General features: G+C 35.6%; 3 protein-coding genes across 4 annotated transcripts; all 3 read right to left on the bottom strand.

Annotated features, from left to right (window-relative positions):
- Window positions 1–8809: 8809 nt before the first annotated feature.
- Window positions 8810–12827, bottom strand: LOC102583877 (squamosa promoter-binding-like protein 6). 2 transcript variants are annotated; one of them, XM_006354038.2, is made up of 4 exons: window positions 11963–12827; window positions 11689–11825; window positions 10234–11069; window positions 8810–9091 (listed from the first exon to the last, which is right to left on the bottom strand). In XM_006354038.2, exons 1-3 carry the CDS (start codon window positions 12403–12405, stop codon window positions 10279–10281), a joined length of 1371 nt encoding a protein of 456 aa, XP_006354100.1. In that variant the 5' UTR covers window positions 12406–12827; the 3' UTR covers window positions 8810–9091; window positions 10234–10278. The 2 variants fall into 2 exon arrangements, with proteins under 2 accessions (XP_006354100.1, XP_006354101.1); XM_006354039.2 differs by having other exon boundaries at window positions 8810–9104.
- A 6733-nt stretch (window positions 12828–19560) lies between these two features.
- On the bottom strand, window positions 19561–21158 carry LOC107061797 (uncharacterized). Its single transcript, XM_015311629.1, has 3 exons — window positions 21016–21158; window positions 20295–20905; window positions 19561–20111 (listed from the first exon to the last, which is right to left on the bottom strand). The coding sequence occupies exons 1-3, from the start codon at window positions 21149–21151 to the stop codon at window positions 19953–19955; spliced, it is 906 nt and encodes a 301-aa protein (XP_015167115.1). The 5' UTR covers window positions 21152–21158; the 3' UTR covers window positions 19561–19952.
- Window positions 21159–21178: 20 nt separating this feature from the next.
- Window positions 21179–22693, bottom strand: LOC107061795 (uncharacterized). The gene is made up of 2 exons (XM_015311627.1): window positions 22089–22693; window positions 21179–21566 (listed from the first exon to the last, which is right to left on the bottom strand). The coding sequence occupies exons 1-2, from the start codon at window positions 22682–22684 to the stop codon at window positions 21179–21181; spliced, it is 984 nt and encodes a 327-aa protein (XP_015167113.1). The 5' UTR covers window positions 22685–22693.
- Between the last annotated feature and the right edge of the window lie 989 nt (window positions 22694–23682).

The raw sequence follows: 23682 nt of genomic DNA on the forward strand, positions 1-23682 counted from the left end.
GTTGAGGAGAAAGAGAGAAGTGTGAGGGTAGTTCTATCGACTTGACTGAGTTGAAGAGTGACATAGATTCTCTTTGGATGGATAAGGACCAACTGAAGTCCACAAATATTTTGATGTTGTGGTGTGATCTTCCCTTTCCCAAAATGCCCGAGGTTGTGCTTCTTATTAAGCCAAGAGATGATTGACCTATTGGGGGTAGCTGAGCAGCGAACACTGATGATGCTGAGGGAGTTGATGATGAGGTTGAGGATGATACAGCTGAGGAGACAAATGAGGTTGAATTTCAGAGAGATGATGAGAAGGTTAGTGCTGAGGTCCTAGTAGATCTACATGATATCGAAGAGTTAATAGTGCACACAACTTTGGAGAGCTCTCGTCTGGAGACTTCCATGGTTGGCACTAGTGGGGTCTGTTCTTTAGACTCAACTATTCCTCCTCCCTATGTGCCAGACACTTATGACTCAATTGATGCTACTATGTTGTCTTCTGTGTCAGATGTTGGGTACTGATGCCTGAGATGATGCCATTCCCTCTGAGCCTTAGGATCAGATTTCTTCACAAACATAGCCTGTCAGGGGGACCTTTTACTCATTATCCTTCCGTACTTATATTTTGATAGCATTCAGGACACTACTAATTTTTTTTGGTGGAGTGAGGTGAATGTGCCTATATTCCCTTTTTTTGATTGTATTTTATTATTTCAATTGTATTTTGGTTTTCTATATGATATTTGGTTGGTTTCAATTTCGCTTAATCTCTATATCCATTGCCCCATGAGTTTTGGAGTTGTGATGATTGTTATTGCTTGTGAAGTCATTGTTGATATTCGGGGATCAATTTTGTCCAATATCGCTATCTTGGATAGTGCTCATGATGAGATATGTGTCTTGTGTTGGCATTGCAAGAGGAAATCAATGTTTCTTTACTTTTGAATAATCGTTTTTATTCTTGTGTTGACTAGATGTGTATTGATGTGAGCCTTGCAATGAACATCGCACACTAGCTTCTTAATTTTGTAAATTTGTGTTAAATGACTGTGTTTGAAGTGTCATGTGTGGTGAGGCCCTACTTGAAAGCATGCTTTTGATGAATTTGCCTTGTTAGTTTAATTGTCTAGCCTTGGTAAATGCAAGAAATGATCTTGGGCAAAACTTTTGAGAGGGAACCCAAAAACAAAAACTTCATACCTTTAGTGACTACCTTGTGAGGGTGTGCAACCATCTTGGCACCATTTGAGCCTAAACCATTTGTCGTCAACCTTGTTGAAACCTTTTGAGCCAAATATGTTCCTAACTTCTCACCCATAAATTATTTTCTAAGCATTGACTTGTTTGAATAGCCAACTTAGGCCAAAATCCTAAGTTGGGAGTGTCGAAAGGAAGGAGAAAAGAAAGCCAAGTGAAAAAGTAATGAGAAAAGTGAGACTCAACCTCTCCTCCTTATAAAAAAAGAAGTGAGAAAAAACATGAAAAAGAAGGTTGTGATTAAATAAAAGGGATTTCCAATAAATTGAGTGAAACAAAATAGAGGTTTGAGTCTCTAAATGAAAAGAATGTAAAGAATTTGAGAAGAGGTGAAGATGAGTACAACAGTGCTTTGAAAAGGTGAAGTTACTGACCCAAATTTACCATGCCTTTACCCTCAGCCCCATTACAAGCCTAAAAGACCCTTGAGATCTTGCTTAAACTAGGTTGTGTGATGATTTAAAAATATGGGCAAACCTATAGGATGAAGCTTACATGTATTTCTCTTTAGGAGAGTTAGTGTTGTATTGGTTCCTAACTTCTTTATTGATGTGATTTTTGAGAGCATTGAATCGATTTTTATGTGAAGACACTTAAATACTTTTGTTGTACCATGGTGTTGCATTATTATAGAGGATGGGTGAGCTTGAGCTTGTATTGATACCAGGTAGTCATCATATGAAGCTTCTTGATCATAATTTAGATATTGCATATACTTTGTAGTGTCCTTGTGATGGAAGTACATATGAGAACGGTGTATACACCTTTGTTGAACTAATTGTGTTCTTGATTTACTTGAGGACAAGGAAAATCTTAAGTTTGGGGTGTTGATGAGTGGTAGATTTCCACTAATTTGAAGCCTTTTTATTTCAATAAATAGTATCCTCAATGCCTATTTATGTCCTTATCTAATGATATTTTGATATTTTGAAGCTATGAAGGCTAAAAGACAAGGCAAGGATGAATTAATGAAAAAGAACCCAAAAAAATTGAAAGGAAAGTAAACTCCCAGCTGACAATTGCCTAACGAAAAGGGCGGATCACCCAACATGCCATACCTGACCCAAAGTAATAGTGTGCACATTTGGTAATATTCATGATAGGTCTGCGAACCAAAGTAAGAACGGCGATTTGGTGAAGTCATTGGGCGAGCTAAAAGTTCCATCGCTGAAGGTTACAGACTCCTGAGTTAAAATGAAGACTGAATGGGAAAACAAGGTGAAGAATCGGTGATCCACCGAATGTAAAAGATTAAATCAATTGAGTTCTCCAACTGAGTTTCAAACACATGAAGCCTAAAGAAAAATAAGGGTGAGGTGAAGAGCAAAGGATGCTCTGCCGAATAAGAAGAGCGAGCCCGACTAACTTCGTCGTGCGTTGCACAGGGAATTTCAAACTATTTTTTGGGGAAAATATAAATATCCCAAAAGAGAGAGAACAGAAAATAAAGAGGAAATCTTTCCATAATTCATTGTTAGTCTACTACAAGTTTTACTTCATTTTGGATATTGAGAAATAGACTCTTTACTTAGTTTTGGGATTTTCAAACACTCTTGTAATTGACAATTGAGGGTTGAAATTGAAGTGGATGTTGAAGATTATTGCTTATCATCAACACATTAATAGTTGAGAACATCATTGGTATAATTTCTTTCCTTTTTATGATGTTTGGCTAAAACCCCAAATCTAGGGGTGTGATTATGGGGTTGGGTGTTGATTTAATTTAGTGGGTCTTGTGTCTTGCTCTATTTTATTGCTGTACATCCATGGATTTGAGTTTTTTTGCATGGGTTAATTTATGGGTTAAGGTTGCAAACTTAATCCTAGTCTAGATATACAATTGATGCTCGAAAGAGATTAATTGAAGTGGGTAAATAAATTGATGCATGCAATTTAGGTTTGATTTCTATAGTTTGATCGAAAGAAAAATTGCGGTTCAATCCTAGTTTCCAAATCTACTCAAAAGATAAAATTTAGTAAGGTAATAGGTTGATTTATGATTCACATAGATGGGACCGAAAGAAGATTCTATGATATGATGCTTTGAGATTGAAAGAAGATTTGTGTCATTGAAGATTACCCAACTTATCCATGTTCATATAGCATTACTGAGAAAACACTTGTACTCCTATTTGACATCAATACCAATCCCTACACGGCTACACCCCTAGATCGTGTCTTATTTGTTTGAATCCTTGTTTTTAGTTTAATTGTGATAACTGATACCAAAAATCATTTTAGTAAATTTGGTGGAATCATCAACCCACTTGTTCTAATTACTACAATGAATCAGTTTGCATTTTTAATTTCCAAATTGAATTCATTGCATTATATCACCCCTTGTGGGATTCGACCCCAACTCTCTTTTTTGGGTAATTTTATTGCTAAGTAAGGCTTACTCTTCGAATTGTTTTAGTAATTTAAGTGTTATCAAAGATCTTCTTACACTGGTCAGACCACAAAAAAGGCACCTCTTTTTGAGTCAATCTAGACAGATGTGTAGGAATGGAAGCAAGGTTCTTGACAAATCCGCGGTAGTAAGTAGCAAGACCCACAAAGTTCCTAACCTCAGTCACAGAACGAGGCCGAACCCAATTCTTAACTACTTCTATCTTTTGGGGATCTGCCATCACCCTTTTTTTCAAAACCACATGTCCTAAGAAGGTCACCGAAGTCAGCCCAAATTCACACTTTGAAAACATGGTATTATGTCCATATCGAGTCCTAAAGGTTGTCTTTGGTATGTTCTCAAGTCTGATCTTTAGTTGATGGTACCTCGACCTCAAATCGATTTTTGAGAACACTGAAGCACCTTGAAAGTGGTATAAAAGATCATCTATGTGAGATAATGAGTACTTAGTTTGGGTAGTAATCTTTTTTTAACTATTAGTAGTCTATGCACATCCTCATACTACCATCATTTTTTTCTCAAACAACACTGGCGCACCCCAAGGCGATGAACTAGGAAGAACAAACCCCTTATCTAGAAGCACTTGAAATTGAGTCTTGAGTTCACTCAACTCTGTCGGCCTCATTCAATAATGAGGGATAAAAATTGGACAAGTTCTCAGTTCTAAATCTATGTAAAATTCAATATCCCTTTACGGAAGCATACCTGACAAATCCGTAAGGAACACCTCTAGAAATTGTGAAACTACAGGAATTGACTCAATAGAAGGGGGCTCTCCACTATCATCCCAGAGATGAACTAAGTAGGCTAAACAACCTGTCCCCACTTAGGATATAATTTTTATTGGCTTGGGTCTGTACACACCTTCCCACTCTAATTTATCCCTACCCAGAATCTCTAGAGTTATTGTCTTAGAATTATAGTTCAAAACAACATGATAAGGAGACAACTAAGTCATAGCCAAGATAACATTAAAGTCCAGCATATCCAGAATGACAAAATCTACCTAAGTTTGAAGACTCATAAACATCACAGAGAAAAAACGGCACACATGGGTTACTACTATAGACTCTCAAACTGGGGTAGAAACATGAACATTGACATCAAGAATATCACAAGTCAAATGAAGTCCCAATGCAAATTTAACAGGCACATATTAATAGTGGGACCCATATCAAATACGATAGAATCCATATTGTCACGGACAAGAATATTACCTGTTATCAATACATTTGATGCCTTAGCCTCAGTCGTGTCTGGGAAGGCGTAACACTGGGCTCTATCATCTTTCCGAGCAAACCCTCGACCTGGCTGCGTCACTCCTCTCCCAGCATTACCATTTTCTCTGCCCCCATGACATCCTTGATTTTTACCTCACTCACCTCATAGGCATCTTCACATTACCACCTCTACCTGATGGAACTACAACTCTAGTCTGTTGCTGTACTTTCTTACCTGCTAGAAGATAAGGACATTCACTTTTGAAGTGACACATCTCACCACATTTGAAGCATCCTTAGTCAAGTGAAAACCTGTTGGATAAAGAGTAGGAAGCTTTTTGACCACCCTAGGCCGAAGACTATTGTGTGACCCTTGAACAACCACCCATAGAAGTCGGTAAAGTGGATTGAATAGGGCGAGCTAAATACACTTGTTGACCAAAACCCTTTGAATAGGAACCATTCTAGTTTCCCACATTCTTGGACCTCTTACCCAATGTTTTAGCCCACCCATCTTCCTAACTCCTTCAAGTTTCTTTACATAGTCAGTCACATCATTGAAGCTCTTTCTTGTCGAAGTCATGTGCACTAACAACACTTCAATCTCAGAACTTAGGCCCTTAACAAAAAAACAAATCCTCTCCTCCTCGGTGCTCACAAGCTGATTAGTGAAATGAGACAATGCATGAAAGTTAACCTCATATGCTACTACTAGCATGCTGCCTTTTCGAGAGCCATAAACTCATCCTTCTTACAATCTGCAACCGGAAGGTAACAAACTCTACCCCATGTTGATGTACAATACCCAATTTTCGCAATCTCTCATAACAATTCAGAATGAAATCAAAAGCATCTTCACTCTCTATACCATGGAATACTGGAGGCTTCAGTTTGTGAAACTTAGTCAATGTCCCATGCTCAATTCGAGTCATAACGGGACCTAACACCGAACATAAGAAGGTCTCTGTACCTGAAGCCTCATCCATTCATGGGGCTATAGTAGCAATAGGATGAGTACCTAGGACTTGAGTAATTGGTTCAACAAGAGTGTCTCCAGTATGGACCAATCCACTCAGAAAATCTAACACTTGTTGAACCACCTCAGAAGACATAGGAGGAAGACTTGTACCCCTCAACATGTGCTTCCACCTCTGACTCAACATCCTCCTTAATCTGAACCTAAATTTCTTCCTCAACACGTTTCTAGGGTAGGGGAGGGGTCGTTGTCCTTAGCCCAACCGCTTCTCAAGCTCCACCCTTGGCGGGTGTCGCCCTCCCTCTCCCCTTGTTCATACTTCTACCTCTGCCTCTGCTTGTCGGTTCCACCACTAGAACTAGTACTCTGACGTTGTTACACCTAGTATCAATAATCTAGGACAGAAGAGTGGAGAAGGTTAGATATCAATTTGGATCGCCAGATACCAATTGCAATTAAGTGATAGTACGAAAAAGGGAAGAAAGAAGAGAAATTTCATAAATTTATGTACCCTCTTGAAGAAAAGTACAAATGTCTACGTATCGTTCCGCAAAACTCAATTAGACATGTTTTGGTACGATCAACAAACCTAGGGCTCTGAAATTAAGTTATAGCACGAAGAAGGAAGACAAAAGAGAAATTTCATAAAGTCTTGTAGTCTCCTGAAGAAAAGTACAGACATCTCTGTACCATTCCGCAAGACTCTACTAGACCTGTTTTGATATGACGAGATCAACAAACTTAGTGCTCTGATACCAAATTTGTGACGATCCTGATCCTCCATGAGTGGCATCCACACTAACCCCTGATGGGAGAACCAACTAACTACTAATAAATCCTCTATAAGTAATCAAAATAACCAATTTTAAAATGAAAGACAAGTTTTATAATTTCGAAACCAAGTTTGCATAAAATCTTAAGTCATTCTTATCATATATTTGCGGAAGAAAACCCCCTAGAAACTGAAAGTCGTCTACGAGATCTAATTGTTTAGAATAAGGTATGCAACCCCAAAAACCAAGAAACATAAGTCAAAAATTGTAAGTTTGAAGAGATGGACTAAGAAGATAAAGAGGAATCCATGGCAGCCTGGAAGAAGCAACTTACCCTAGTATTCAAATATCACACGTCTCACAGTTGAGGTATTGAAGCAACCATCTGAATATGCCATGTACTTAACAAAGAAATAGCACATGCGGTATCAGTACACAACCACATTGTACTGGCAGGATCATCGGCTAGTTCCACTTATACAAAATATGAACATGCCCATAACTTAATAAAACAGATAACATATAATTAAATCACAATCATAACATAGCTCGGAATCCCAGTTCTCACCCTGAGTTGATATGCATAACAAACATGAACAACCACTACACAACAAGGCAACCTGGTTTTTCTCACAAGACCCACACACAAACTGTTAGTGTACCAACGTGGTACTCGAGCCAACTGCTAGTATATACCTGGCATGGTATCTGAGCCAACCTATGGGGATATCATGTACCAGACGTGACACCCGAGTCAACCATCAAACACACATCACAATCACAACTACAACGAGTATCAACCACAATTGTACACCCAAATAAGCACATTCATTGCATGCGATGGACAACATTTAATTTCAAATCATACTCTTTCCTTTTCCCTAATCATATATCATGCATGTAATACTAGTGAAGCAGTTAACAAGCACATATAACATAAACGGGAAAACAAACAACCATCACCTACCTCGAATCAAGCCTTGGAAGTTCTATTGAACCCAAACATTCCCCATGTTTTGACTTCTAGCTTTTTCTTAGTCTAAAATAACAACTAAATATATAATTAATGAACAATGACCTAAAAATACCGAATTATAATCAAATCCTAACCCCAGGCTATTTCCATGATCATCCTACCCAAACCAGGGTCTTTCCATTATTAATTCAAGTCAAACTCCCCCTAAGGTCAGCCAACAAGGATTCTCTTTCCCAAACGTGTTTGCAAAATTATGAGTGGTTTAGGGGAAATTTCTGTATAAACTTGCGACTATCCCCGATATAGCAGAGTGAAACCCGCTGTAGCAGATTACATGGGATATAAATTTGGAGTTCTCTGCAAAAGTTCCCATTTCGCAACACACTCCCTTCGAACCTGACGTTCTAAACTAAACCATTCACGACAAGTTCTATATCGGAGTTCTACTCAGCCGAATTTGATTCCAGAAATCCTTATGATTTCCTTAATGTCTTATCTATTAGAAAACCTGACCAAACCTTGGACATTTTACCCAATCTATTCTCGGATTTCCCTTGACCTCATCTGGCTCAGATTTCAGCTGAGACTAGCCCAACCCAAAATTTTTAAATCACCATTCCAAACATTTTCTTACCGAATTTCTTCCACGGTTTGTCCATAACAACCTTAGGGGTCATTACATATCATTGGCTATTTTGGCCAAACAACTGGTATCAAAATCAATGGTTCGATGAGATGAGTAAGGATGACAGAATGATGACGTAGGAATTTGGTTGTATGACCTTTCCCTGTCGTCTATTACGTTCGTACAATACCTCTTCACAGAGATTGAAAAACGCTTACACCACAAAGTAGCAGCGAACTTTGTTGTCCATAAATACTTTGAAGATGTTGTGGGTGCACAATTGATCTCCAAATTAGCCTATAAACGAAGATGATTTGGAAAACTTAGTTCAAGGAGGAGATTGTCGGGTGTGTGAACTAATTCCCACATCGAAAAATAAAAAAAACCTACATGTAAGGTGTAAGATTCTTTTGAGAAAACTGTTCAAGTTTAACCCAAAACAGACAATATCACACCATGTAAGAGTATCTTGAGGCTACTTTGGCCCAACAACACATCCATATGCTTGTTTGAAATGAATAAACACATTTAATTACTCGCTTGTTCATGAAATATTGTGATCAACTAGTCCATGACAAAATAAGGTAGACGGGGTGAATGGTCTCATACATATATAAACCTGACTAACAACAAATCATTATATTTGCTATTCATCCCACAAAAGAAATACATATACTCATTATTGAACGAGAGTACTTGTTGTCAGCAACACATGAAGAAAAAAAATCGATAGGCATCAAGGTTCTTAAGCTTGCTTCCTACAAATTCAATATCTCTTAGCTGGAAATGCATACTGCTTGTTTCCTGAGTTACTATGCATATCAGCAGAGACTTCAATATGAACTTAGTCTGTACGTACATTTGTATCTGCAAATATCAACTTTTATCAGACAAATCTGTTACAATCTGCCGAAAGCACAGTAGCAAACGGAGGACGAGTGTAAGATGAACTAAATACATGATTAGGCAGAAATCTTTATAACAAGCTAACCTATGTCTTCACATAGATGACGGATTTTCAGGAAGATCTTAGACATATAATTTAATTTGCAAGGAGCGAAGTTGCTGAATATGAAATACCCAAGGAACAAGTGGAAATTAGCAGACACAGATTTATAACAACCTACACTACAAAGGTAAGGGATAAGGTCTGAATACGCCCACCCACCCCAGACCCCACTTGTGACATCACATTGGGTATGTTGTTCATGCAAAGAAGATTTATTGCTTTAAAATCACATCATATCCTGGAGATTCTGAATTGCCCATGTAATTTGTTGTTAGAACAATCTGTTTTTTCCACCCGGAAGCATAAATTATTGAGCAAAATAACTGGAAAAGAGAGAGAAAGGAACAAGTAAATCAAGAAAATTTGCACAAACAATTAGACCCTAGCTGCATAGTAATTAAACTCTATGACCAAGTCTTCTTTCCGCAAAGAACATGCCGTTATATGGGATGTCCAACACTAAAAGCAGGAAATAAACGTTCATAAAGAAAATATTAGCCCTGAAACTTCACCCCTGTGCCTAAACAATTCCTTTTCATCCAGACCTACAAGGTGTTAAACAGAGGTTTGTGGCATGTCCATATAATGCAACTACTGATCACAGGTGGTAAATCTATCATATTCCTCACACACAAGAGTAAACTCCCGACCCCCCGAACCAGAGAGAATTTTCTGAAACGTTTGATGTTGCATTTCTTCTCATTGATATGCCTACAAACATACATTAAGAAACTCAACAGACGACAAAAATAGTTTTAGTAAATCAGCAGCAAGTCTGATCAGCCTTGTTTGCTCAGCATAGGAGTCAGAAACTTGCTCCTATTAAACCCATCCTCATTAGAAACGGCACTGCAAGGATGGCCTATCTTCCATTGAGTGGTTTACCTGATAATTATTCAGTTACTGCTATTCCACATTATCACCCAGCAAAAGGGAAATCTTATACTTCACTCGGAAACATAATAGAAGTTTCATTATGGTACCTACATTATTTAGTTACCTGCTCAAGTGATTCAGAGGCTGGAAAATGTGTGGCCATGCTGCTTCATTTCATGGAATGTCTTTGATGCTCCACTTGATGAAGCTGCGACGACAACTGAAGCAAATCAATAGTGGTACCATCTTCACAAGAAAGTAGATTCCTGGTGTTTACGTAATCTGATCCTTGAAGACTTCCACAATTGTTTCTTAGCATCTGTTCCAAGTGACCCTCTGCAGAAATTACTTCAGATAAATTATAAATATTGGACACTGTACTTGCTGAACCCTTTGGGCTAGCTCCTGGGAAACATTCAGATGTCTGTGTCATGTTGTAATGGGTGTTACTGCGAGGTGTAATAAGGTGGTGAGCACTAGGAGGAACTACAGATGAATAATTTGATGTGTCCTGTGATTGAGATGACAGAAGAGAGAGAGCACAGCCAGAGTTTGATATCCCTTGAAAAGGAGAGGCCGAGTCCATAACATTCAAGACTTCGCTCCCTATTGAGGTGCTGTGGAACAGAGAGCGGGAAACAAAATCTGAGCCTCCAATGTCATTCAGATATGAGTTGCTACTTTCATTATTTTTGCTTCTTGTTATAGTTGTTATTCCTTCATCATGGAGAGCTGGACAGTGTTTGTCAGTATGGTATGAAGTGAAATGGGGTCTAGGTTGTGAGTGTTTATTTGTAAATGGCCTGGTTAGTTGAGGACTGTAATTAGAACAATGTTCGACCTTTACATTCTTATACCAGTCATGCATATCATGTTTTGGTTGATGAAGAAGACTGCCGCCAAGTATATCCTGGCAAATGAAGGATGATGTTGCAAAGGAACTACTTTGAAACCTTGTACCTGCAGAACCTAAAGAGTGTTACCAAAACAGCATATACTTTTCCCCAAAATGTGTCACAGAAGTAAACACAGAGGCCTGGTGTGACCAAATTTTCCTTTGAAACACAAGAGTACCAAAGTATTACTGACGGTAAGAGGTGGGAAACAAATAAACTAAAATACAAATGATACATAATAGTACAGATATCAAGGGACGCATCCTGGTCTCTTTGCAGCTATGCACTACTAGTTCCCATTCTCCTTTAGCTCGAAACCTCAATGACAATTCCCTTTAGACATTAAACAAGTAATGCAGAGGAATCCATAGAAGCACCTTAGCCCTATAGATAATTACTCATCCCTTGTTCAAAATTTTACCTATTTTAAAACATAAAAGACAACAAACTATTACGCATATAATTATGATTTCAAGAACATGCCTTATCGAGATAGTTCAACATTTTTCCCTTACAAGAAGCATGTATTTCTAGGAAGCAATTGCTGGTAAGTAAAACCATTGATCATGATATTATGACAGGATACATCATCTGAGACATTGAATGGAATAAGGTAAACCTGTAGAATCTTTATAGTCAAGCATCTTCCTAGAGAGAGGAAGATAGGATGTTTTTTTTTTTACCAGAAAATGGTTGAAAGTGCTTTCCTGCTCTGCCAGAGTGCAGACCAGTGTGAGGCTTCCTTCTCCTCTCATTATGACCAGCAAGACGCTTGCGGCAGCTGCGTTTTCCATCATCAAATTCAGCTAGCAAATGGAACCTACAAGTTCAGAACCAAGAATTATATCCATTAGCTCTGAGACAACATCTTTTTGATAAAAGAGAAAATAGCCACAGAACATAAATATTTTGACAAAGGCCGCTAGCACTAGAAGACTTAGAAAAGAAGAGATTAACCTGCTACATTGCTGACAAAACCTCTGTTGAATGCCATTTACAATGACCTTAGCAGTCTTTGAGTGAATCTCACATACTTTATGCCTCTTGTGGTAGTCCTTGCAGGAAGTAAGATCCTTCCCACAACCTTGAACTTGGCAAAATGAGGTCAAACCTCCAGCTCTATTTCTCTTAGTTGAAGACAAATTGAAATTCTTCGCATCCAGAAATCTGCCTCTACCAAGCTTCAAATCAATAAGTGATGAATCTTTAGAATACGTAGAACTTGAGTGATTGGAACTAGACTCATCTTCCCCACCAAAAACATCTCTAATTTGAGAACCCACTTGTTGATTTTTCACTCCTTGTTGACTCCAGCTGCATGGGGTGATTCCATCATCAACAGAAACAGATTCCTCAGACACAAAACCCTTACCCCCAGAGACATAGCTCCAAGACTCCATTTTTATTTTTATTTTTCAATTCCGATCCATATACTCCAATACACTCCACAAATCCGTCAACAACATTCACAAATAAACTACTAAATTTTGCAGAAAATTCATTCAAGATTCTTGAAAAAGAAAGGTGTGAAGAAGAAAGTAGTGGACAAGTTAAATACGTGCCTCCTTAATGGAAGCAAACCAAGTATGGAAGGTAAGGATAGCTATAGTTGGTGAGTGAAAAAGTGGTCCAGTTACTAAAAATACAAAATAGAAAGCTGCCAAACTCATAGTTATTAATGTAGAAAAGAGAGGGTTGGGAGTGTGGGGGTACCACAAATTATGAGGTGATTTGTAGCTCATGAAGAGACCACTCAAGGAAAAACCATAAAACTGTAGCCCCAGAGAGTGGGTGAGTGTTGCTTTTGCTACTTTGCTTACCAGCGAGGAAAACTCCAATTTCTACGCCTTTTTTTTAATTTAAAAAGGCTTTATTTGTCTAATATAATTAATTTTTATTTTAAATTTTAATATAACCTTGTGATTACACTTGTACAACCAAATCGTATACTTGTAATTACATTGTGTCAAATTAATAGGTCAGCGTAATTACTAGATTGAGTAAGGGAAAAAATAATAAATATGCAAATTAATTAACTTAATTACCACTATATAGCAATAGTTTTTTTTCCGCCTACATAACAATAGTTTTTTTTCAAAGTTAGGTTTTATTATTAAAAAATATATATAATATTAAAAAAATGTCTAATAGTCCTCCACAATTTCTACTTTTTCCTTTTTTTTCTCAAATCTTTTACCCTTCCATGATTTACTCAAATTGGTTATTTATATTCTCTACCATCAATAAAAGGTTTCTTAACAAAAATAAAATTCTCTTTCTACTCGTTCTAGTTGATTGTTCAATCATGGATACCAACAATTATTCAATTCTAATTCAACATAAAAGACATTGGGACACATCAGGTATTATTGATAATTCAATATTTAATTTGTGTTTTTTATGTGATATTTCTAATTGAAAAATCATTATGATTTTGTTGTAGTATACCATGTTTGATATGGGTTTTTTGTTTTACAGTTGAAAAAAAATATGTTAAAATCAGTTTTATAAAATTGAATTTTGTCAATAATGAGTCGTTTAATTAATGGTGAAAAATAGGTTGTTGTTGTTATTCACCAATTTCGTGTTTTGTATTTTTTTTAATTCTTTGGTTTGTTATGTATGGTTTTGAGGTTTAGAATATAAATTATATTTATTGATTATGTGTTTTGGTAAGTGATTTGATGAAATGAGTTGTTTTTTTTTAAAAAATTTAAAGAGGGCCAATGGCCCTTTATTTATGGAAAAACTACCTATCTAGACATACTTAACTACCATATATACATATTTTATCTCTACTTTAAAAATATTACATAGAATACCACCTTTTAAAAAATATACCATATTTAAAAAATAAATAAATCAGATACACAATCCCTTTAAAAATGATAATGTATAATTATCTTAAAATTACATCTCCTCAATTAGTAGGACACTAACAATTCAAATTAATTTCTCTTTATTCTTTTCAGCCATTTCCCTCCTCAATCCCAAAACAGATACCTCACGTATCCCACCACTACCCCTTCTTCTTCATTAAACGTTTCCTACCCCTATCACAAAAAAAGTTTGTATCTCATTCCCACTCCACACGTATCCCTTCTTCCTTAATCATTTTTATTTCCTTTTGCATGTGCTAAATTCAAATCAAACTCTACATAATCAGCATTAGTTAAAGTGGCAAAGTAAGATTTTCTTTAGTTTTTCCTATTGTATATTTGTTTTCAATCGTATCATGTATTTGATTCGATGCTTTAGATTTTTTCTAGCCGATTTATTGTAGGGTTTTTATATTGTTATTTCTCCATTCCATTTTAATGGCTCATAATTCAGAAAATAGTATGAATATTGTTATGGGTATTTTTAATGAACAATAAATTTCTCATAAAAGATTTTTTTATTTGTTTCTTTTCATTAACCATTTTGTAATGGCTGTAGGATATCAATCTTTAGTTCAACAAGAGTACGCAATCGATGCTAACCAGATACAGGTATGGGTCCCTGTTTTTTAATATATTGTTATTTTATAACAAAGATTCATGGATATGACATGCAAAATGTTTTATTTTTTAGTGTATATTGTGATTTTTAAACATTTTTTGATTTGGGAAATTACATATGATGAATATTACCCGAATAGTAGTGTTATATTTCAAGTGTCTATCATATGTTTGAATCTTTTATATGAATTTGGGGTTTGTGAATTATATCTTGATATGACTGTCAGTTGTATCTCAATGTAGTGATTTATACAGTTATATAATCTCCCAATTTCTTAATAATTATACAATATAGAGTAAATATCTTGTATACTTTTTAAAATACAAACTCGAGATACACAAGGATGCTAACACATAGTATACAATTTTTTGTGCTTTTGTAGGAGTATGAGTTGTTTCTTAAAACCCCCCTGTTCATCCTCTGCGTATTGTTAGTTCTACAAAGGATGGCATTGTTAAAGACTTAAAGAAGATCCTTACTGTTGAACAACTTGACATGTTTAGGCAGACATGTTTTGGGATGTATCTAGATATTCCAGAATGCTCATTTCAAGCACAATTACATCGTTGCTTGATGACACTTGAAGTTGATCAAGATAATCCTAATGAATTTTGGATATGTGCTAATGGGTCTATCCTGCGTTTCACTATTGCTGAGTTTGCTCTGATTACCGGGCTCAAGTGCACCGATAATGAAAATGATTTCCAGGTTGATGATAATTCTAACAGTAGTTTGTTAGTCGATTATTTTTATGGTGCTAAAATTGTAAAGAAGGAGGACCTTAATAAGTGCTTCAATGATAAGAGGTGGGGAAGTAACAATGAAGATGCTGTAAAGATTGCGATATTGTACTTCATATACAATTTTATCTTCTCACAGCAGAATGATACTATCCCTATAAGAGATTTTGTGATTGTTGATAATGGGACATACAATCAGTTTCCATGGGGAAAGATATCATTCAAAGAATTGATGAGAACATATAGGCACAAATTAAATTATACAAAGCAATTGTATCGTCAAGCGGGAATGTCGTATGCTATACAAGTATGGATTTACGAGTGCTGCATGCAACTCCCCCTCACATTAGCTGTTCGTCATGCTAATATAATTCCCAGAATTCTGAACTGGCGTGTTATTGATCCAATGCCCAAATTCAACACCATCATGGAAAGCATATTTATCAACACAGGCAACAGAGTAAGTATATTTATCTGGTAATGTCTATTAAATATGATGTCAGATACATGTATCCTTTTGTATTAATCAAATTTCATATGTTGCAATGTTATTTTTCACAATTAGTAGCTATTATTGTTTTATGTTTCCATTTATTCTTTTAATATGTATCTGAAACGTATATTGTAAATTTTCAGGTCTCATTTAGTAACATTTCTCCGTCTCCAACTGAATTGGCAGTCTATGACTTAACTCATGTATCTGACATTACTCCAAATCAAGTTGTCATTTCTGTTGTTCCTGATGGATTTGAGGATTTTACTACTCCACCTCCATCAAATGTGTACATGGTGTCTAATTTGTCTGGATCTTCATCAGCGCAGCCGCATAAGAAACAAAAGTTTGATGGCACATCACATGCTGCTAAATTTGACAATCATGATATGTGTAGTCATACACCTGAAACAGTGATCAGCGAGGGAAAAGAACCCTTAATTAGTTCAGTTTTCGATAATCCTCACAAGTCCGCTGAAAAGGAGTGCACTACTTCTTATCACGAGCTAACTCACAACATCCAAGTGCAAAGTCCACAGTCCAAAAACACAGAAGAGGATTACAGTTCCAGTCAAAAAGAGTTTTCTTTGCTTCGGAAGGATATCAACAACTTAAAGGATATGGTAAAAACGTGTTCAGTTTATATATATATATGTGTGTGTGTGTTTTTTTTTTTTAAGTTTGTAACAAATGCATTAATTCTTTTGTTTGTTAGGTGGAAAAACAATTTGTTGATCTGCGTATGTACATGCAAGACATGTTCAAAGTCATATTTGACACTATCAAAGAAAAGAAAAATATGGAGTATAAGGTTATCTAACCGTTTCTGTATAATATACTAAAAATATAACACATAATACATTTGAACTTTAATGTAATCTAAATTATTATTTTTAGGGTCCAGGAAGTGCTATTCAAAGTAGTGATGGTGATGGTTCACACAATAATGCAGTTCCACACAATACACATGGTGAAGGTAATGGCAGTGGTGACACAAAGAAAGCTACCACAGAAGAAGTTCAGGGTGTCCACGTATCAAAGGTACCAACAATAATTCATGTATTCATGATTATTTATTCATTAATATCATATGTCTATATCATTACACAAGTTTTCAATTCTTTAGTATGCACATTTTATTCATTTAGTTAGCAGATACACAACTACCATACACAGATACACCATTTCTTCATGATATATTATAGATACAGTACTTCTCGTAATGTCAATAAATTACAACTTTGTAAGTTTGAATATCAAAGGATGATCATCAGGATTACATGGTTCAATCTAATGTATCTGATCGAACAAAAAAGGCTTTCACAGACGAGATACATCAAGCAGGTCAATATGAGGTATAACAAATTAACAAGAAATACAAGTAATTCAGATAGCTAGCTATATGATGTATATTTGACTGATTTTATATTTATTTTAAGGAATTACATGAATCTGATAAAGACGTGCCAGTTGCATCAAATTACATACCTATACGCAATTCAAAAGTTCGCAAATCAACTTCACAGGAGCAAGATCAGTTGGAGTCAATCTGTGTACTCCCATTGAGTGCAGTACCTTCAGATACAAACACCAATTTTGAATTTTTTATTAGTGACAGTGCCTTTCCATCTCAGATATCGGAAACCAAAATTGTTGTACGTACATCAACAGTGTTCACAGAGACACCAGTTCAAAGTAATAGGCTACCTGGAAGATGGAACAAATCACCATATGTTACTGAATTTGGATCTGGATCAGGCACCAAAGTTGTATCAGATACTTTTTCTCAAATTCATCCATTTCAATCATATTTCATCGTTGGCCCCCATCCGTTTGAATTGTTTCAAGAATATTCTGTGTGGTTACAAGCTGGGCTTCTAAAGATTCATGCCAACAAGTACGTATATGTGATTTATTTCTGAGTATCACATATCGTAAGAAGCTGATTGTTTGATTTTATATCTAGAAAAGTATAATTCCAATTTCTTTTACATTTCAGGAAAACAAAGGATGAGCATTATAGGAAGAAAGATTGTGATCTCGATCAACATCTCGACTTTGTTGTCGCATTTGCAAAGACAAAAAATTGGTTTTACACCATGTCAGTTGCAGGCAATTATTGGAATGCTGAGGTAATTATTTTTTTTTTAAAAAAAATTACATAGCTTTTTAGTTGGTGTCGTGTATACAACTTAGATACATGATGTATCTCTTAATATAATTCATTATGTTACTGTTATGATCCTAATATGATATGTATCTCAATAATCAGACATAAGTATTCTCATTTTGTAATATGTATTTGGAACAAAATTATTTCTGTATTAAGACCAACAACAGATTTTATTTTGTAATATGTATCTGACCATCTTCATCAATTCATTATTTTGTTTTTATAGCACATGGATGTTATTTTCTACTATTTAAGGAAGAAGTCAAAGTTCCAATCAAACGGCAATCCCAGATACACTACTGCAATGTGTCATTTTAAGTCCCTCATGGATGAGATTTATCACACGTATAAAGCTCAAGTTCCTGGTCAGAATGCTTTCACCCAAGGAAATTCTATTTGTTCATACATTAACGGTTTTGGGACACCTGCTGGTATACCTTGGGATCAAGTTGATGAGGTGTATATTCCTGTTAATTGCAAGGAAGAATTTCACTGGGTGCTGGCAGTTGTACAACTCAAAGACAGGTGCATCAGAGTTTATGACTCGCATGTGGTTGCTGGTCACAACTCTTTGATAAAAGCAGATATTGCTAAGATTGCATTTCTTTTGCCTTCTTATTTGACTCTTAGTGGTTTCTTTGACAAATCTGAGCGCGTTGACTGGTTGAATCTTGAAGAGTACAATGGAAAAACAGTCCAAGATGCCTTTGAAATTATATTTCAAAGTAATATTGTTCAACAGTCCAGTGGTTCAATGTGTGCATCTTTTCACTTTGTATATATATTTATTTATGTTTAGTCATGATTGTTTATATTACTAATTTAATGTTGATTTTTCAGGGACTGTGGATTATATTCAGCTGCATATGCTGAGTATCTGACTGATGGACAATCGATACCATTAACAAATTTTGATGTCAATCTACACCGTTCGAGATACGGTGCACTTTTATGGAATTATGGAAATCAAAAAGCCTCGTCTGGTTCAGTCAGTGATAACGAAGATCCTCACAAGCCAAGGAACACGTTTGTTGATTCAGATGGCATTGAAAAGATTAATATAGATTAGTCATCTGAAGTTTTTTTAGATTTCCCCTTTATTGAACTTGCTAAGGTTATTTTTATTAGATACATTAAGATACGTGGTTATAACGTATCTAAGTCGTTTCTCATTCCCATTTTGTCCTTTTTGTAAGGTTATGAACCTATATTTTGATTATCTTTATATAAAAGGTTGTTTAGATTATACATGTAATTTTGTTTATTTATAATAGCTCTTATTAAATTCATGACATTACTTATCTTGCTTAGTATGACATATAGATTTAGTTAAATTTTAATGATCATGGAAAGAAGCTGAATTTGTACAGAAGTGGGTCAGTTCCACCTACTATATATTGATGGTTCGTTAAGTGCAGTGGAGCTGAAATAGTATTCATATGCTACTATTTCATGTATCTGTTCTACATGAATGTTATATCTATCAATATCACAACCTCTTTACACAATGTGAGTCATATTTGTTACATATGATTTTATATACGCGTATTCAATAGGATTTCCTAATCAATATCATTGATAAAATCGATCGAATGTATCATTTCTGTCAATAACTTGTTGTAAACCAAAATAGAAAAATGCCAAAACTTTATCATACTTGCCATAGAATCCATGGAAAGTCATACCAAATTCCAGAAATACTAAATTTCACCAACAAGACTAAAAAAACATCCAAATGTATATGAAAATAAGAAAATTCATCTCTTCATTGGAAAATAACTATAAGTACGTCGATTGTGACCTTCTTGACCACACTGTCCACAACAATTTGTACTTGATGATATTTTTTCACTCATGTTCTTATGTCTGCTCTTCTTTGGCCTCCCTGGTGGTCGCTTGTATTTAGGTGGCAAAACAACTTCGTTTAACACACTATCAGGTATATTCCAATCTTCTTCATCCGGCAGCGGACCAATTGGTATCTCATATGTACTTATTAGTGTTGATGGCTTGTAGTATTCTGAGCAATATGGTTCAAACTCAGTTATGTTTTTTTCTTCTTAAAACTGCAATTGCATGCGAACACGGTATCTCGTCTAATTGGAACCTTCCACAACTACATGTTTTACTAATCAAGCAAACAATGTATCTCCGTCCGTTATCATCAACTCCGTACAATGATTCAGAAGAAGGTCTCACCTGAAAGGTAGCAATACTGCCATTAGTTATATAAATTTCATAATATTACAAGCAAAACATTTTAGATACATCTTTCATGTATCTAGATACGCTTGATGTAATGTATCTAAAGTTTCTTTAATCCATACACGTCACACAGTAATATCATATAAAGAAAAAAATAGTATAACAAATAATACGTACCGTCATACGTGAAGACTTTGCCTCATTCACAACTAACATCTCTTGGAATTTTCTTCCAAGGGTAGTAAATGTATATGTTGCCTTTTCTCTATTTCTGCAATTCCAATCTCCAAATAAAATTCGAACTGGCTCCAGAAAATCAATTATTGGTAGTTCTCGTTCCTCCACTAAACACGAATTGATACATTCTGCGATATTGGATGTCATCATCCTACCTCTGTTTACAGGTGCATGTACTCTTGCCCACTTCTCATATCCTGCCAACATAAGATAATCCTTCACTCTATGATCCATATCCTCTACTTTCTTCATAATTTCATCAAAATCTTCTTGTCTGTATGCCTTTGCCATTGCATAAAATACATCGCTTAATGTATTTTTGCTCTTCTTGTAATACTTACACACATTCTGCCAAAGATGCCAAACACAAGCATAATGAGGCACAGAAGGATACACTCTACTCACAGCCTTTATAATGCTTTCATGACGATCTGACACAACACACATGTTGACACGTTCACCAAAAGCGCCTCTGAAATGCTCGAAAAACCACGTCCAAGAATTATCATTCTCAGAGTCAATTACACCATAAGCAAGCGGTAATATACACCCTGTAAAACAAACAGATACATGGCATTATAGTTATTGTTAAATATTAGTAAATACAATCAAAGACGGATACACATATAAGATATTCATTCTTTTAATAAAATTAACACACCTGCTCCATCCAGAGTGCTAGCAGAAACAAATGTGCCCTTATAAGCTCCTTTTAGGTGAGCTCCATCCACAACAACAATTGGCCTACAGTGCTCAAAACCTTTTATAAAAGGATACAACGCTATAAATAGATACATGAATTCATTATCTGTTGACTTATGCATTCAGATGTAAGAGTTTGGATACACAGTATCCAACATATACAAGTAGCTTGGCATCTTAATGTAACCCTCTGTTGGACCTCCTCTTAACATCTTAATAGCTCTCTCCTTCGAACGCCACGCCTTCATGTAATTAATGTCAACTCCCAAGTCACGTTTAACATCTTCCTGAATGTCCTTTGGAGTATGCTTTCTTTTATGATTCTCATATTTTGGAGCAACTATTCCAGCTATTAAACCAATTGTTGCTTGATGTTGTGACATCACTTTATCCTTTAACGGACATGTATGATCGTTATTGAAACACCTTACTCGAAAAATAGTTGTATCATTCAAACAGGATGCTTTGAATACCCATTGGCACTCCTCAGACATACATCTCAAAAAATAACTGCACACAAAGGCACTCATTTACAATAGTTGAGGCTACCAGATACATTATTAAATATACAAGATACAAACTGATGAAACTTAACAATTTTTGAATTCACTATAATGCTACTCACAACAAAAAAGGATACATGCCCAACTAATCATATATGATACCAAAATTCGAGATACATAATATTTTTACAAGATACACAATATAAAATCTCTAGACATTTTTCTCATGTATATGTACTACATTATTTTCAGGTCGTTTAGTTGCTCGAGATACACTATAAAATTATGACAAATTTATTTTCATATATCTGCTCAACATTATTATACTAGATACACGCATAATAAGATCCACATGATTTAAACTTCATTACTTTTAAACATTAGATCGTTACTTTAAATAATGTGGTATAGATTATTTGTCCGAGATACATATTATTTTTCCGAGATACACAATATAAATTATGACTCTTACACATAATACCAGATACACAGAAACGATACAGCCACTAAAACAACAAACATGACTAACCTCTTTTTGTCGGATCTTGCAACCTTGTATTGGAATCGATTGTCTATGGCATATTTTTGCATAACAGCCACAATAGTCTTCTTGTCCTTATACAACTGCTTGACTTGAACAAATTTTTGATTACAGTCACCAATAACATGATCCGAATTCATATCCAAAATACATAATGCATCTACACTACGAATCTCTTGAAGAACTACGCCAGATACATTCATGTCATCACCTCCAACTTGAACAATTGATGTATCTGGCTCAAATGCAATTTCACCATTAATACCACATCCAAAATTGTGATCTTTTGTTGTTATGCACAATGGATACATCCCGCAATTTGTTTGACGTCTTTTCAGTTCCATAAAAAACCTCATGCCCATCTCGTTTCGGATTTCCATTGGAGTTAGATTGCCTTCCATCTTGTATCTGATCTCCATTATTTTTCGAGTACAATCGATTCCTAATTGTGCTGATATACCATCGACTAGATTGTTGTAGTTTGCATTATCTCTCAAAAGTATTCCATCAATTCTATAGTTTTCATATTCAATTTCAGATACCCATGAACCGGAATGCCTCAACAATATTGTGATATTCGCCATAATCAAAAGAAAATTCGAAAAATTTATAGGTTGAAAAGAATCTTAATTTGATGAAGAAGATGAAGAAGTGCAGAAAATAATTTGATATACAAATCGGTTGATGATGAAATGGAGCCATGAAATACGTTATGGTTGTTATATCTCCCATAATTTACTCCTTCAATTAAGGGATTATCTCCCACGATTAATTCAAATTAATTAAGAAACCTGTATCCTATCTTTTAAACATGTATCCCTCCTTTAAATTTTAATAGAGTCATGTATCTTAAGGATTATTACCCATGTATCTTAGGAATAAAAAGTGATACAGGAAGTAATATTGAAAACTAATGGGATTTCTAGTAATTGGGATGTAAAGTAGTGGGATATATGTAGTTTGCCCTATATTTATTAATAAAAACAAAAGAAGAGTCAGTACAACTCTTAAACAAAAACCAAAAAGAAAAACAATAGTCAACACCTAGACACAAACACAAAACGGAAAGAGGAAGATGACACCAAAGGCAAAGAGAAAACGGAAAGCGTAGAATCACTCCTCGACCCCAAGAAATTGTTGGCAAACCACCAATGCTGGCCACAAAAGACCAAGTCGCAGTCAGCTAAGACAACAACTATCACGCCCCAAATTCAAGGGCGCAACTGGCTCCTAACGCCAAAACTCAGGCTCGAGCCGACCCTGCTGAACCATTTGCTACTAGCGCATGGCAGCCACAAACAGTCAAGAAAACAAACAAGTATATCTCGGCTTAAAATTAAGCCCTCGGTCAGCAAGACCCCTATAAACAGATCCATAAAAGAAACAACTACTCCCAAGAGTTCATATAAAGAAATAGCCAACTAGCACAGAAGTCCTGATTGGGCCGTCGAGGCCACCATGATCTCTATACCGAAACTGAAAACAGGTATATCAAGACAATGCAGCACACAACTAACAAGCTTTAGCAAACCAACAAACTAGGTCAGCATGGCCATAATGTAGCTATAAACCCCACACACTA

This window comes from Solanum tuberosum, unplaced genomic scaffold, assembly GCF_000226075.1.
Source record: "Solanum tuberosum cultivar DM 1-3 516 R44 unplaced genomic scaffold, SolTub_3.0 scf00166, whole genome shotgun sequence".
NCBI classification, from domain to species: domain Eukaryota; kingdom Viridiplantae; phylum Streptophyta; class Magnoliopsida; order Solanales; family Solanaceae; genus Solanum; species Solanum tuberosum.